The 17,785-nt window shown below is 39.8% G+C and overlaps 1 protein-coding gene across 5 annotated transcripts in view; it reads right to left on the reverse strand.

The window, feature by feature from the left end:
- Window positions 1-16,960, reverse strand: part of copz2 (COPI coat complex subunit zeta 2) — a 41,439-nt gene extending 24,479 nt beyond the window's left edge. For 4 of the 5 annotated variants that reach the window (XR_004933025.1, XR_004933026.1, XM_036148611.1 and 1 more), the window contains exons 1-2: window positions 14,710-14,745; window positions 3,810-3,878 (exon numbers count right to left, since the gene is read on the reverse strand). Coding sequence is in view for 3 of the 5 variants with exons in the window: in XM_036148611.1 (XP_036004504.1) it covers window positions 3,810-3,878; window positions 14,710-14,730 (90 nt within the window). In the remaining 2 variants the exon portion in view is untranslated. Of the gene's footprint in view, window positions 1-3,809; window positions 3,879-14,709; window positions 14,746-16,818 lie in introns of those variants that run through there. The other variant, XM_012856644.3, reaches the window with a different exon arrangement.
- Between the last annotated feature and the right edge of the window lie 825 nt (window positions 16,961-17,785).

Below are 17,785 nucleotides of genomic sequence, written 5' to 3' on the forward strand. Positions count from 1 at the left end.
AAATTGGCTCCCTGGTTTAATTCAGAGCTGTGTTCCTTGAAGCACAATGTTAGGAAATTGGAAAGAAAATGGCGCTCTACACACCAAGAGAAATCCTACCTAATCTGGAAAGACTGCCTATTGTTGTATAAAAAAAACCCTTTGTGGAGTTAGAGCAGCATATTTTTCATCATTAATTGAGGAGAACAAAAATAATCCTAGATTTCTTTTCAGTACAGTTGTCAAACTTTCTCAGAGTCACAGCTCTTAGCAGTAATGACTTTATGGGATTCTTCATAAATAAAATTGATAAAAAAAAAAAAAAATTGGCATCCTCCCAAACATGATTACCTCGTCCTCAGTAAGTGAGGCAGCGTTGGAGGAATCTTTAGAACCTGCACGGTGTTTGAACTGTTTAGAAGCAGTAGAGCTTTCTGAGCTATCTAAAAATTTTGCTTCATCTAAACCTTCTACCTGTATTTTAGACCCAATCCCAACCAAGTTGTTTAAGAAAATATTTCCTTTGATCAGAAGCACTATTTTAGACATGATTAATCTATACTTAGTAAATGGATATGTACCACAGGCTTTTAAAGTAGCTGTTATTAAACCTTTACTTAAGAAACCATCTCTTGATCAAGATAGTAATTTACAGAGAAAGTAGTTCCTTATCAACTTTAGGAACATTTACTAAGTAATGACCTATTTGAGGAGTTTCAGTCAGGCTTCAGAGCTCATCATAGCACTGAAAATGCTCTGGTGAAAGTCACTAATGATATTCTCATGGCCTGTCAAATGATTAAAAATTTTAATCGCGATTAATCGCATAATGTCGATAGTTAACTCGAGATTAATCGCATATTTTATCCTTTTATTTCTGAAAGTGTAATAGCCTGTTTGGGCATTTTAATGTGCAATTTTGCAATAAATGACACTAATAAAATACATGCTTGTACAAAACATATTTTTATGTTATTTTTCAAGCACTTTTCAGAATTGGAATGAAAACATCCTGGTGCCAAATGTTAAACTCTGGACTATAATGGCTAAATGACTAATCATGACGCCCTGATGTTTACACCATGTGTAAACAAATGTGTAAATAAGTACCTGTTTTCATGCCAATATATATTTTGTTGCCTCTTAAACAAAGCTAGACATGGTATTATGCATAAACATATAAATTAATAAAAATTGTACATTTCAATAAAGTCATAAGTTTTGTTCATTTCTTCACTCTCTCTCACACACATCTAATTCTGAGCTTTCACACCAACAACAATATTTTTGCTTGCTGTTTATATCCATATTTATACAGTTTAAGCCTGGAAAAAATTAAATTAAATTTTCAGGTCATTCCAGTCTTGCACTTTGCTTGCAACTGGGCAGGAGCTTAGTACCCTGAATGAGACTGTTTAGGAACTGATTAGTAACTCCAGGTCCTCCGTTTGGCAACGTGATTCAGCCTTAGTTTGTCAAATACAGAGAAAACAAATTAATAAGCATTAAAGTACGGTTTATGGGTTGGGTTTCTGCAATTTTATCAACGTGTAAAAGCTCATCTTCAGAACCAATGTCTGATAAAATGGTGATCTGCACCATGTAATCTACTTTTAGCAGTTATCACCGGTTATTGCACCGTAAACTGCAGAAAATACGTGCAGAATTGCTCTGTCTGCCTTTACTACCGTCGGCTCCTATGGTGGAGGGATATTTCAGCTGGATACAAAGTGTGGGCAGTGCAGGTAGGTCTCATAATAACCGCTGTTTCGTCACTTATTTTAGAGCCCAAATAAGCGATTTCACTTTCAGAAACGTGCCCAAAAAAAAAACGCAACCCGTGACTCATGAAATTTAAAAGCGCTTTTAGAAAAAAGAAGCCCAAAGTCGCATGTGTCCGAGGGTAAAAGAAACCCTTCGGGGCGGGTGTGTTTTGCTACAGTTTTCTAGCACTCTTGAAACTACGAAAAGCGCCGAGGGTAAAAGAAACACAGTACGGAGAGCGCGGCGGGGGGAAAAACATTAGGGAACGGTGTGTGTGTTTTGACGCGACGCGCGTTAACAGCGACAAGAAAATTGTCGCCGTTAAAATGGGTTTGCGTTAACGCCGTTAATAACGCGTTTAACTGACAGGACTTTATATATATATATATATATATATATATATATATATATATATATATATATATATATATATATATATATATATATATATATATATATATATATATATATATATATACTTCCGATTGACAAAACCATCAGACAGCATGGGATTAATTTCCACTGTTACGCTGATGACACTCAGCTATATTTATCCATAAATCCTGATGAATCCAATCAATTGCGTCGACTGCAGTCATGTCTTGATGACATCAAAAGCTGGATGACTTTAAATTTCATGCATTTAAATTCTGACAAGACAGAAGTTGTAATATTTGGACCAGAGTCCTCAAAAAATAAACTTCTTAATCAATCACTGAATCTGGATGGCATTACCCTTGGCCTCTGGTAATAAAGTCAAAAAATCATTGTGTTATTTTTTACCAAGACATGTCATTTAAATCCCATATTAAACAGGTTTCCAGAGTTTCTTTTTTTCACCTCCGGAATATTGCTGAAAAACTAGTCTGTGCATTTGTTACTTCAAGGCTGGACTATTGTAATTCTTTACTATCAGGAAGTCCACAAAATGCAGTTCAAAGTCTTCAGCTGACCCAAAATGCTGCATCAAGAGTTCTGATGAAAATCAACAAGAGGGATCATATTTCTCCAATTTTAGCTTCCCTTCATTGACTTCCTGTTAAATAAAGAATGGAATTTAAAATTCTTCTTCTAACGTATAAAGCCCTTAATAATCAAGCTCCATCATATATCAGAGCTCTGATTACCCCGTATGTTCCTAACAGAGCACTTCGCTGTCAGACTGCAGGTCTGCTGGTGGTTCCTAGAGTCTCTAAAACTAGAATGGGAGGAAGATCCTTTAGCTATCAGGCTCCTCTCCTGTGGAACCAACTCCCAGTTTTGGTCCGTGAGGCAGACACCCTGTCTACTTTTAAGACTAATCTTAAAACTTTCCTTTTTGACAAAGCTTATAGTTAGAATGGCTCATGTTACCCCAAGCTACCTCTATAGTTATGCTGCTATAGGTTTAGGCTACTGGAGGACATCAGGGCCTATTTTTCTCACTCTACTGAGTTCTACTGTTCTCCAGTTTTGCATGCTTTTCGTCATTTCAGCTTTTAAATTTTTGTTCTCTCTTTTTTTCCTTCACAGGAGGTACACCTGGTCTGGCGTTCTGTTAGCTGTGACATCCAGGGAAGACAGATCACCCACTATTACCATCTAATGTAGAACAGATTACTGGATCAATGTGTGCTTATGTGCTTGTTTGACTCTGTTGTGTCTCTGCTCTGTCTTCTCTAACCCCCAGTCGGTTCAGATGACTGTTCATACTAAGCCCGGTTCTGCTGGAGGTTTTTCCTTCCCGTTAATGGGGAGTTTTTCTTTCTGCTGTCGCTTCATGCTTGCTCAGTATGAGGGATTGCTGCAAAGCCATGTACAATGCAGACAACTCTCCCTGTGGCTCTACGCTTCTCCAGGAGTGAATGCTGCTTGTCGGGACTTTGATACAATCAACTGGGTTCCCTTATATAGGAAATTTTTGACTAATCTGTATAATCTGACCCAATCTGTATAATATGATTGAATTTGACTTTGTAAAGTGCCTTAAGATGACATGTTTCATGAATTGGCGTTATATAAATAAAATTGAATTGAATCATGTTCAATGTACTGATAAAGTGCTAATAAAATCCTTAAAAACTTACCTTAGAAAGAAGTCTGTTGCCATCGTTATCAAGAATAAAAACTGCTTTTACTGTATAGAGGGACGGTTCCTGCAACAACACACAAAATAGCAGCAAACAGGCTTAAACAGGTGATGACCCAGATTACTGAGAATTTGCACAGGCACACAAAAATACTTTAACTTAGTTTTCCTTATAGGACATATTGTAGGAACTCTAATTGCATTCATACTGCACCTAACCATTATGTGGATCAAACTTGTAATATCCAGATTAAGCTAACCTTTATCATTGAATAACTTTTCCATAATGTACAAACTGATTTTTATCTTCACGCTGCTACGTAGCTGGTTTTAGGGGTTTCTAAAACCACTGGCCTCTACAGCAGTATGTTGAAATGCTCAGTCTTAGTTATACTTTAAATCTGTCCATTTGGATGAAGTTGGAACTTGACTCTGAACTATAATTTTTATTCATCTATAGGCAAAGGCAAGGCAAGACAAGTTTATTTGCATACCACATTTCAATAACAAGACAATTCAAAGTGCTGTACATGAACAGAACATAAGAAAAGAAGACATTACAGAGGAAAGTACATTGCAGTGGAATAATAGCAGCAGGTCAAGATATAAAATAAGTTGGACTACAAACTAAAACATTAACATTCAAATACAACTCTACAGAAATAGGCTTTCAACCTTGGCTTAAAGGAACTCAGGCTTTCAGCTCTTTTACAGTCTTCTGGGAGTTTGTTCCACATAATTGGAGTATAAGAACTAAATGCTGCTTCTCCGTGTTTGGTTTTGGGTATGCAGAGTATACTTGAACCAGAAGAAGTCTGATGTATTTTGGTGCTGAGCAATTCAATGATGTATATACTAACAAGTATTTTAAAGTCTATTCTCTGGGATACAGGAAACCAGTATAAGGATTTTAGAACTGGGGTGATGTGGTCTACTTTCTTAGTCTTAGTGAGGTATGCCGGCAGCAGCGTTCTCGATCAACTCCAACTGTCTGATCAACTTTTTAGGCAGACCTGTGAAAATACCATTGCAATAATCAATTTGATTAAAGATAAATGAATGGATAACTTTTTTGAGATCCTGCTAAAACATTAGTCCTAAATTAGGCTGCTGACATCTTTAGTCTTCAAGGGCCTCATTATTAAAGCTTGCGTACACACAAAACAGGGCCTGAAATTTGCATGCGTCACATTCCTCAGAAAGGTTGTGATCTATGAATACAAAAAAACAAAAACTTGACAGTAAAATGTGCTGTCCTCACGGAGAAATTGGGGACACAGGTAGTAAAGTGATTAATTGCAGTCACACTACATGATAATTCCTCTCAGACATTCAATTTAATTCTATATCATATTTAATTAGAACTTTGCTCTGCCATTGCATGCTGTGAAATACCATTGAGCAGATTTTTTTTAAATGCGCATTGCCATTAATGAGCTGCTTTGTATTGACAAATCATGGTTGAATCTGGGAGTGTAGAGGACAGACCATTAGGCAGTACTTGGTACGTAAATGATCACATGCAGCTGTGATGTTTAAAGGGAAATTGCTTGCTGGTGTGCATGCACATGGTTTTATAAATCAGGATTTTTTTTTTTTTGCCATATCCCTTTTTCAGCTTTTAGACATATGCAAACTTTCAGTATAGTTCCTATGCAATGTTTAACAAATACATAGTTCCTTAGCTTCTTTTTATCTTCATTTTGCTTAGTAGTTTAGTTAAGTTTCACTAACTTCATAGAGAGGATTTGTTGATTGAAATATAGTGTTAATTCAGATAAACAGCATTCTATAGTGATGTTCTCTGGATGTTCATTTTATTTCTGTTAAATTCTTTAACTTGAAGAGAAGTTGTTGAAATTTGTTCCTCATTTAGTCTATATGTGTGCAGAGTTTGCTGTTAAAAGAACACCAGGGCTCGAATCATCCCTTTCAACTATTGTCCTGTCATCAGCTCTTGGGCTGATATTCACTGGACAAAACCTAACAGACAGAGAGTTATTTATTAAACATTGTGTACAGTGTGTAATAGCACAACAATTCTGAACACTGGTTTTAATGTATGTACATGTTTTTTGGATTGCTGATCTTTACTTTCATTCAGCAAACTGCTTAAAAAGATTGCCATATGCGCTGACTTGATGGAAGTCACATCCTGTTAAAGGGAGTTCCTCTCTCTCCTGGTGGAAGCAATCACATCATGGAACTTAATCCAGTTTGATTGATCCTGGCTTGTTATTCAAACAGTTGTGTCTCATCCTTTTGCAGGAGTAGAAAGTGACACTTTCACAGTTGCACAAGAAGGCAAAAACTCCAACATAAATCTCACTTCTTCTATGCATGTCTGTGTAGTGAAGACTTTTCAGGCCCGGGACAAAGTTCTGTTATGCACTGACTAGCAGAGATTCACAGTCAGAGTGTATCACAGAACTTAGACCAGAAACTCATCCACAGTGCTAAAATGGGGGAGGATAATGCCAGATCATTCAGCAAAGCAAAAAATATTATTTTTTATGGGTAAAAAATATTGAACTTGAAAAAAAAAAAAAGTATATTCACAAGTTTGAGCTAATTTGATTTAAAAAGATCAGCTGGTTCTGTAAACAGCTGTATAACAACCACAGCTCAGAAAATCCGATAAATCTCTGAAAAGGTGGAAATAGGGACTAAAACTTGAGACAAGCTTCTAGCAGACACCAAAACAGCAAGCCTCAGTATGCAAGTAGATTGAGAAATTAGTTTGCTTAATAAAGAGCTGTGAAAAAGTGTTTGCACCTAACTGAATTGTTTAGTTTTTCCCTTACACTCATGTTTTTCAGATCCCCAAACTAATTTTGATATTGGATAAAAAAATAACCTGTGTCAATACAATAAGCGGTTTTAAATTATGATTTCATTCATGGAGGAAATAATGCCATCCTCACCAACCCATCCCCATATAAAAAAATAATTTCCCCCTAAATCTAATAACTAGTAGTTCCACCCTTAGCATCGACTGATATAAGTTTTCATTAACTTGCAATGAATCTTGAACATCACTGTGAATCCTTGACATCCCTCCTCCTTTCAGCCAAGTGGGAGGATTTTCAAGTATGAACCGCGTGTTTATGGTCATACAGTATCTGAATTGAACACAAACTGATAAACTCTGGCTAGGCCACACCAAAACTTAATTTAGTTTTTATAGTGTTGTGCTTTTTGCTATGTGGGATAAATCAGGCTGTAATTTGGAAACAATATGAAACGTGAGACTTTAACAGGCATCAGGGAACTGTTCTCACAGCAGGGGGCCACTGTATAAAAGCTCCTGGCCACAGACAAACACTCTTCTGCCGCTGGTGATCAGTCGCACTGGAGGGGAAATTATCTCTCTCTGTCCGTGGGTCTGAACGGAAAGGAAACAGCCTTTATAGAAACCAACTTTTGTGATTTTCAGTCTTTGCTGGAAGCTAGGCCGAGACTACATAAGGTAGTTTCCCTGTGGATGGACAGTGTTTAAATGTTGGGCCACCCCCATCCACACCGGCACCCAAAGCCTTGCAGGAAGCCTTAGGAAACACTTTAGCTGTACAGGGTTCTCCACACTCTACAGGCTGAGCGCAGTCCATTGGAGCACAAGTAAAGCCCATTTCAGTGTTATGCCATTATGACATGACAACCTGCAACTCCCAGCATGCAACACAGTTGGGACAACTGCCCTGAAACAAACCTCATCTCATCACCATGGAGACCGGGTAGAAAAAGCACGGGCGGACTATTTATCCTTTTTTCTTTCGGGCAGTTTGCCATGTTGAGAAGACATTCAGCTGACTCGCACGCAAGAGTCACTATTTCTCCTGAACTTAATCAGGGAGGTCTTGACTTTAAAATTAACGTTAATTAATTTTTGATCCAACTGGAAGCTCCATTATCTTCCAGAGTTCGACAAGATCCGCTGATTTTTGTTTTGGCCAAGCAAATCGTTGGAGAAGCGCCCAGGGAATGTGGTGTTTCCTGCTTCTCAGTGGACTCTGCTAAGCCTACCCAAGACTCCGATTGAGGCAACGGACGCTGGGTCGCGCAGCATCAACCTCCTTACAGGAGCGACACCAAATAATGGATTTCCCCTTTGATTTCCCTTTTTCTACCCATAAGGTGGTATTTTGTGCTTGGGCAGAACCTATTAGGAATAGTTTTAATGCTTAAGTAATCCAAAGGGAGTTTGTTTAACTGTGCTGAATATTTCCAATGTGTGCATGTATTATAAGTGATTTTTGCTGTGTTGGTTTTTGTCTCAACTGGTTACCACCCTACGTTCAAAGTCCGTCTTCATGCTAGGCTAATGAGTTAGCTGTGAACTCGAAACCATCTTACGCACGACACGCATGGTTGGAGGTCATACGTCATCAGGACCACCTCCTTACACAACACACGCAAGGTAGGAGGTCATATGTCGCCATAGTCTCCATCTTGGGTGGGACACCGAGTAGCCCGAAGCTGTTAGCCCTAGGCTGTTGTGAAATCACACTAGCTTAGCTACCGTTAGCCGAGTGCTACCTTGAATACGGAGAACTAGTTTTGCCACAAGTGTTCCCCATCAAGGTTTCAGGTCTGTTTCAGTACACCAGCTTTGCTACCTTAGAGCCATTTAGCCAATATTCTTTCAATGCTGTTACCTCAAAGTGCTGACATGTTGATCGTGATGGTTAACGTTGACATCAATAAGATTTCTAATCAACTGTGAATTGATTATACATTGCTATCTCTCAATCACTCCATTTTGATTGACTTTATTTTCATTTGTTTCCTTTCATTTCCTATTGAGTGGTAAGTAGTATTTTCTGGTGTTTTATTAAGCAGAATAATTGCTGTAACAGTGAATTATCAGTTTAATAAATAATAATAATCATAGCTGTTTGTGATTATTTTAAGTCAGCATTCTAATGGTCTCTAAGAGTTGCTGAATTATTTCCTTTTGAGTTAATAACTGAATAAACATATTTTCATTGGTTTGTAAAGGAGTAAGGATTAAAATTCCAATTGCAATTATAATTAAAGTTATCAACGTTTGCTGGACAAGTTTAACCCATCAACAACTGGTTAGATAACACTTTTCTGGCATAAATAAGTTAATAACTGCTAATTAATAAACCAACTGTTAGTGCTAATCATTACAGGCTCATAGCCCTTGATCACAACCATTTGAATTAATTTTCATTATAGCCATCCTTTGATTTTGAATAATATATTATTAAGTTGTAATTGCCAATTATAATTAATAATAATCTTCATAATCAAACCTGTGTAATTGCATAACACCAGGCCGGGGTTCACAAGGATTTTACCCCCTTTGCTAGCTGCTTACTCGTCGCCCCGATCTGAACTAGCCCCAGCCTGGAGCAACTTCTTGCAATCGGACTGTCCTGTCACCACAACCAGACACAAAGGCAGAGGTTTGGCAGACATTAGCAGGGAAAGTTTAAAATAGTTAACTTTTTATGTGTTTTTACTGGGTTGTCTTAAGGTTTCACCGAGGTAAAAGACCAAGCTTAGCTCCGCTTTAATTCTTCAAAGCTTTGCTGATGTGTTTGGGTGTGTCTTTTGGTTATAACAAACTTTATTTCCACAAGGGTTTGATACATCAGTGAGACATTTATGTTTGTGTTTTACGATCTACTCATTATGACCAAATAGAGCTTAAATGTCTTTTTAAATTAGCGCCACATGTCCACTAGCAACAGTCATTACTAGCTTCCTGGATACTTACTGCTACTGCCCAAGTAAATGCACAGAGCTCTCAACTCCAGATCCAGTCTAAAAAGCCACTTAGTCTGTTACATAAGTTTGGTTCTTATAAACAGGCATGCCGCCTTGCTTGAATTCAGGTGCGCATAAGTAAGTTACATGTAATTTGAGTGCACACTTTTATGGGTCATTTTAAGGAACTTAACATTGGGGGCATCAGCTTCCGTCCACTCCGACCACACACAAAACGTAATCAGAGAACAACTTTAAATTCAACCTTCTTCTTGGCTGGCGGCCGTTGTTGTGCCTGGGCAGCTGGCCGGGACTGGGGTTGACACCTCTGCCCTCCCCGGGAATGGGTCGGGGTGTAGGGCTGGGGTATGGCGGGGGAGGGAGTGGGGGGGATGAATATTGTGGATTTATTTGGGGGGGGGGGGGTCGGCGGTGGGCTCTGGTTGACTAGCCCGTCCGGGCCATGTTGACATCGTCCTCAGGGGTCCTGTCCCGTGGGCTGTCTGACATGGGTGCGGGATGGGGGGCCCGGAACGGAGAAAGAACTGGGAAGGTTGTGGTGGAGTCCCCACCCACTCCCCAACTTGACTTTAGGGTTCACGTACCGGGTCCGGGTGCCTGGTCCTCCTTTGGGGTGCCGGCACCTAGACCTGGGAATAGGGGATATGTGCGATGAAGGCAAAGGAGTGTATTGCATCACCACACCCCCCTCTTTTTTTTTTTTTTTTTTTTTGAGTGTTTGTGTGCTGTATGTGGGGGCACTGGGGTGGGAGTGAGTGATTGAGACTGTGTGTTTTTTTTCTTTTTTTGTCCATTTATCCAATTGGGTTTGAACTGCTCCCTCTCCCAAGCACATCTCAGGTCTCCGCTTAGTGCAGAGACCCCCCCCCCCGTCCTGCCTCCCTCCTCTGGCAGGCGCATTGGCCTGCTGGTGCATCGGTAGTACTCTGTGTCCAGGGATGGGTGTCTTGGTGGGTGCTGGCCCACACCTGGCAGCTGCTTCGCAGAGCCTGGCCCCCCGGGGCTCGACCAGGGCCCCCTGCTTGCGCTCCTGAAGCCTCGGGGTCCATGACAGGGGTCCATGACCACCTCAGCGTAGCTGGCTGCCGGTGGAGCACACGGGCTCGTCGCCGAGGCTTCTGGGGGCTTCAGCGTCGCGGCGGCTTGAGATTTCCTGGGGGGCGTCTCCACTCTTCCTCGGTGGGGGCTGCAGATTTCCTGTGTTGGCCCCCTTAGGCACCTTTACTTTGGGGGTCCTTTAGGGTATCTGGGGTTTTGGGTCCCCCCGGGGGCCTGCCTCGGTGCTCCGGCTGGAGCGGGTCTTTGGCTCTTCACAACCTCCATTGAGCATTTTCCCCAAGGATAAACCTTACACACAGGCGCACGCTCACAAACACCTACAGATGTTTGGATCTGGCTACTTACATACTCATCAGTTTTTATCTTCAACTACCACTTTATACATTTTGTATTGATTAATACTGCATATACTTCATGAATGATATCAAGGTGTTGCTGTATTGTATCTGTAATTATATTGGTTGTGCTGTTCTTTTTACATCTCTTTGCAGGTAATGAAGCAGACTGATGAAGCTTTGTCAATCTCTCTCTCTCTACTGTGTCCTCTTTCTTTCACATTTTCTCCCTTTTTTTGTTCTCATTTCTCTCCCCTCTTCTACTTCATCAATTTAGTGTCCACATAAACATGAATTATTCCCTACATAATAAAACTATTTACATATAATCAATCAAGCAGCGCACTATGGCGAAAGCGATAATGCTCCAATTGTGAGAATAAAATTAGTTGGGCTCTTTCTGGCAACAAGACAACAATTCTTATTGCCACATTGCCAGACAGGACACACAAAAAAAAGAACTTAAAAAAAAAACTTCAACCTTCGGCTTGCGGAATTACGCACCAGAGCACCCTGCGCCATAGAGCAGATTTATCTGGTCAGCGCGGAGACTGAGATGAGAAACCTGTTGCTGTTAAAGGTGACGACAAAGATTATAAACCGTAACGGTGCGTGGAGCTGAAAAAAAGGAAAACTGTTTGTGCGGGGCTTTCTTCCTTACTGCAGTGGCAGGAGTGGAAAAGCGAAGAAGCAAGTATCCAATATCTAACCTATAAAAATAATTTCACTGCGGTCCAAAAGCCAAGGTTTTTTTTTTTAAGTCTTTCTGGTCGTTCCCACCATGGCTGAGTAAAAAACATCCTTACAAAGCCCTAAATTTTAACTCCATGAGGCAAACTTTGGAGCAGACTTTCTCGCTGGTATTCAGGATGAGGTTATTTCTCGAACACTACTCTTTCAAATTGTGGACCTAATCTCTGTAATGGGTCTCATCATTGTTAGATAAGAGACCCACTACAATGGTTTCATCCGCAAAGATACTGTCATTGGCAAAGGCAGGAGTAACTGTTTTGCTTTTCCATCAGAAAGGCAGACAGAGGACCCTGAAAGGCAAAGAGGAAGCCAACCTGCTATATCATTTACATAATTTCTTTCATTCTAATCTCCATCCTGTAAAACTCAACCTGCCAATCAGTAACAGAAGTGTGGTTCTCTGAAATGCACCCATGAAGTATAATTGAAAAAGCAATACAAAAGAGCTCCAATTACCACAAACACTGTGTAGTGCAATGAAAGTGTCTCAGGAAAAATGCACCTTTTATAGTACTAAAAGTATACTGTTTTATAATGTTGTGCTGTATATTCTAGATTAGTATTACAAATTATTCTTTCTCATAGAGGGTTCAGCTACTTTTGAAATCTGAAGACCTGTTTTTGCCTTGACTCCCGTAAAATTTGTCTAGAGCCACAGACCACACATGAGCCTTTAAAAAAAAAAGAAGAAAAAAAAAAAAGAGAGAAATAGATGGTGAAATTTTATGTTGAACTACCTAAAATGTTTTTGTTTTTTGGTTAAATTAGAGAACCACAATTAATAGAAACTTAAGGTTTAAGAAAAGCATACAACTTTTACTAAACAGTTTCTTGAAGGAAAGCTCAATATTTGTCAGAAACAAGGAAAAATAAGCATAAAAAACTAAGCAAAAAAATAAGGTTTGTGCTTGGTCCATTTTTTTCTTACTACCTAGTAACAATGCTTCTTGCCAAAAAATGTATAAAGTTGCAAAGCATGTTTATTTTCCCTAAATGATACCACATTTGTAAGAAAGTGCATTTATGCATTGAGCTGCAGAGTTGAGAATTTGGGTTGAAAACCTTGTCAAATTATTTCGGCCAAATCAAATAGCTTTTTGTGGAGACAGTGTAATGGTGGGGTGCACTCTTTTCCTCACTAGATAAATAAGGCTTGTCATTACTGGAGGAAATCTCAATGCAGAGGTGAAATTCTGCAACCAGTCTTTACCCCTAGCCAGAGGTGTCAAGTAACAAAGTACAAATGTTGCCTTACATAAAGAGGACATATCAAGCAAAATCCACTTTTTTAGTATATAAATACATTTAGTCATGTAAATTTTTTTTTATGTTGTATGTCCAGGTACTACATGGATATCTTTATATTATTTTATGCTATTCAGTTTTCTTGGTTTTCTATTAGGTTTTTTTTTTTTTAATCAGTTACATTGTACTATTTGCTATGGAACTGCTAAACAAGGTCATGAACTTCCAGCTTACTTGTCTTGCAACTCCACAATTTGTATTTCTCTGGGCGGTTTTGTAGTCGAAGCTGCAGAATGCTGAAGCTACAATTGGATAGAATTTTTTTCTTCTTAAATTACTTTTACACTTCAAGTAGTTTTTTACTGGAGTAAAAAGCTTGAGTTGATACTTCAACAGAAATGTTTTTAAATCCTTGTATCTATACTTCTACCTGAGTAATACATGTGAATACATTTGACACCTCTGGTCATGGGAACCAAACTCTATCCCCCAAGCTGTCAACACTTAACCCCATAGAGCGGGTGTGTCAGAGACTACAATTAGAATTCAGTAGTGTAGAGGATGGAATGGTCTCCCTGCAGTCCTGACTTCAACCTCACGGAAAACTTGTGGGACCATGTTGGACATGCTGTTTGTGCCATAGTAACCAAAACAACTACAATGGCTGACTTGCAACTAATGCTACTTGAGGAAATGGATGTCATCTCCAAGCTGTGTGTAGTCAAGGTAGGTAGTCAGGGTGACCAGCAAGATGAGGTGTTGTTAGCCTAATGTGACCGTGTATGGTTCTCCCATGCACTACTGAAGTCCCCATTGGTTAATTGAATTTACAGCTAAATTGTCTTTATGTCTTATTTTGTTCAAATTTAAATCATTGCAAATTACACCAAACAAGAGTCGACAGCAGAAACATTTAGCATTGGCAGAGAGGATTTGTCAAGTTTTTCATGGGCACAACCTACACATACTGAATCCAAAAATACATTTTGCTTACAAATGTAGCACCATTTAAGGGAATTATACCTGATCCTGCACACATTTGAACCACGAGTAAGGAAGACAGCTTAGTTTGAACCATGAGCGGTTCTAGACAGGGGCTGGTATCGATGTAGAACTGGTCTTGGCACCTGTTATGGTCCATGCACTAAAAATATAATACTAAATCAATTACTCATAATGATAAGCGCTTGTGTTGTTTGCCCTTGTGTTGCCCTGTGATAGACTGGCAACCTGTCCAGAGTGTACCCCGCCTCTCGCCCACTGACAGCTTGAGATAGACACCAGCACCCCTCGCAACCCCAATAAGGATAAGCGTGTTGGAAAATGGATGGCTGGTTGGATGGATATGCACTTGCACAAAAACAGTAACTGATTGGTCCCTTGGACCAATTAAATTTTTTGCCTTTAAAATTTTACTTTAGCGATGATTTAAAAATGAAGGTGTTACACCTGTAGCTTCAACCGTATTGAGATAGGATCACAGTTTTCACCTGCTAGATCAGGGGTCTGCAACCTCCAGTTCCAGAGCTGTAAGTAGCTCATTGGCTTTGTGGCTCACTTGATATATTAAACCATGAAATATTGTCCCATTTTGTTTCATTCTTTTGTTCTTTGCCTCCATGAAAAAAGAACTCTTGCCCCACCAGTAAATTTAACCCAGGGGTTCCTTTGAATGTGGAAGTGTCATGGTGCAGCTACGCTGTGCCTTTGCAGCTGATGGCAGTAACTCTAATAAGTCAGAGCACTTACATCTGGTGTGCTGCAGTGCATTTCTGAAGCATCACAGATGCGTCAGTGCTCATCCAAAATCCACGGCAATTTCATTTTTGCTGCTCACTGCACCGACTCCACGTCAATCTGGAGCAGAGCGGATCATTCAGGCAGGATGTCAGTTGATGAAGAGCAAAGTGGATCCTGTCAAGTTTACAAGTAAAATACTACATGTGCAGAGCTTGGATAGCATTTTACTCTGAAACATCAATACATCATTACCTGCGACTCCAGCACCAAAGCACCAGAGGATCTCACTTCATACTTGACACCATGGATGTCCATGTTAATTTTATTTAAAACCTACAAGTAGACTACCAACGTGCAATGATGGAATCCTCATGTGATCCGAGTCCAACCGTGCAGAGGCGCTCCACTCTACTAACACTCCTGGTAGAATAGGGTTCTTGACAGAAAGCCTGGTGCAGTTGCACCAGTTCCACGTTCAGTGGAACCAGTTCCACATTCAGTGGAACCCCAATGTAAGCCCCACCCCCCACAGTTGATAGGACTAAACACGTGCTTCAAGCTCATGCACAATCCTATCGAGAAAACAAGGCTTCAGGACTTGAGGGACTTTTCTTAGTTTTCTTTGACATAAATAGCGACGTCTTGGGTAAATGATATTTACTTATGTGAATGGTCAACACTTACATGCAAGCCATACTGTTCTATTTACATACCCTGTCGTACAGGAGCTGTAAGAGCTGCTGCTTTGCAATGGGTCTACATCTTGTTGTGCCATTGGCAGAGAAAGTTGTCCCGGGTTGTCTCCAGTTCGCTGCTTATTCCCACTAAATAAAAGGCCTGGACTCGCTGGATCGTGAAATTAATCAATTGTTATTATCATCAAATGATGTCTATTAATTCATGATACATTGTGTAAAAAGCATTTTGTTAACCAGACAAAAATTAATTCAGATATGGTTCATTTAAATGGGAACGAACAGGTTTTTCCAATGATGTAAGATTTAAAAAGCATTGTCACAATAAAGAGATACTTGCTCAAACTTGACTTTAAGGTTTACAGTTAGTTTTTAGAGAGAGAGAACAAAAAAAGAATTCTTTGTACCCTCAGTGCCATTTTGTTGAAAAATTTAATGTCAACTGTATAATTAAAAACACCACGAGTTTAACTTTTAGCCTTATGGACCGTGGAAGGCCTAAAAAGGCACGCTTGGCTTTTGAGCCGCAGGTTGCAGATCCCTGGTGTGTTTATCATATTCATCATTTACAGACGTTTAGGATCTAAGGATCGTTTAAATGGCAACATTGTGTGAACAACGGAAACTCCTTCATGAGTAACATGCTTCATGGAGTTGAACTTTTCTCACTGATTGTTCCACATGAAACTGTTCTGCGCTTTCTGAGGCCGATCGTGGATACAGCGGGTGAAAACGGATATATAGCGTCAGAAAACCGGAGTGAAGCTGAAGAAATGGTGCGCGAGGCAGAACGGTGGACGTGGCACCTACCCTGTTATACACGTCACTACATTCACGCTCCACACACGCACCGAAACACGCAGAGCCGCAGGAAACACAGTTGCCGGATTAAAATGCACAGGGATGTGTGTCTAGCTGCTGGTTTGTAAAAGTGATCCATGCAGACAGCGAACCCCGTCTTCCAGTGTCTGTCCTGTTGCGCTCATAAGGACAAAATAGCTGATGATAAACTTGTCCATTGTAATGGTCTTGACACCCAGGGAAGTTCTTAACCTGAACAGCACAAGCTTCTATTTTTTTAAACCAATATAAGATTAAAATTAAATTGAAAGATACGGCTCTATGGAAGCACCGATCAAATCGGCCTTGGTGAGCTGAAAATAACGACGTGACAGCCACCGTGAGATCCAATCAGCTTTGAGAATAAACTAAAATTCGTCTTATGGACAATATGCAACCAAGCTCTGTCCACTCCTTCGAAATTGGCTTCAAGATTGTAATGCCCACCACTAACACCTTAGCAGCATAATAAAATACGTGTCCACACTGAGCAACAAACATTTAGCAACCTAACACATTATTGCCCGTGTTCACTAACGGGGCGGCTGGATTCTGCGTCCGATCAAACACCGAAGAAGCTCACCAGGCAAGTGGAGTCCATCTCTGTTGCCGCTGCGCTCGCTCGTTCTGTGTTGACGTGGACTGCCCTGAGCTGTCACACAACGCGCGCTCCCGATTCTCAGCCACGAGCACACAACCAACCACCTTTGGAACAGAGAGAGAACGCTCCGGAGACACACCTCTTCCTTCTCTAGTCTCTTCAGTCCTTTCACAATAAAAGTCAGTCAGTCTCTCTCTCTCTCTCTCTCTCTCTCTCTCTCTCTCTCTCTCTCTGATTGGCTTTTAAAATATTAACCCGTCCATTGTCTATCAATTCAGTAATACTGAATTGTATTGATAATGGACGGGTTAATATTACTTTATTCATGTAGCCCTCCAAACATTTCAAAATGTTGGTGGCACTAGACTTAGACAACTTTATTTGTCATTTTGTATGCACAGAGTGCGTACAGAGCGAAATTTCGTTTGCATACAGCTTGAAAATTACAGTAAATTACTGTAAATTACAGGATAAAGTAAATTACAGGATAAAATTACAGGATAAAGTGCAGCAGTGATTTAACAGTAAAACAATTGAAATGTAAACAATGCAGGAGAAAGAGACAGTGTGCGATCAGAGTGTACAGGTGAGTATTTTTAAAAACTATTTGTATGTGCAGAAATGATTTGTGAAAGAATGCATTTTAGAAACAGAGTTTGGCAGCATTTGTAATGATAGATAGGGATGCAATGATGCAGCAGTTCAACAGTCTAATGCAGGGGACATTAATTAAAAATCAGCGGGGTCCGAATAAAGAAAATCAACAACCAGTAAAGGTCCGGACACATTTTTTATTACAATCCGTTACTTTAAACAGTATTTAACACTGAAATACAATGTTTATGCATCCACCTTTTACATTGACTTTTTAAACAAAAAAATAACATAATTCAATTCAATTAAAATAAAACTAGAACTTTTTTTTATTTTAAAATCCAAAGTGCTTTTT

The sequence above is a fragment of the Fundulus heteroclitus genome, chromosome 16 (assembly GCF_011125445.2).
Source record: "Fundulus heteroclitus isolate FHET01 chromosome 16, MU-UCD_Fhet_4.1, whole genome shotgun sequence".
In the NCBI taxonomy this organism is placed as follows: Eukaryota; Metazoa; Chordata; class Actinopteri; order Cyprinodontiformes; family Fundulidae; genus Fundulus; species Fundulus heteroclitus.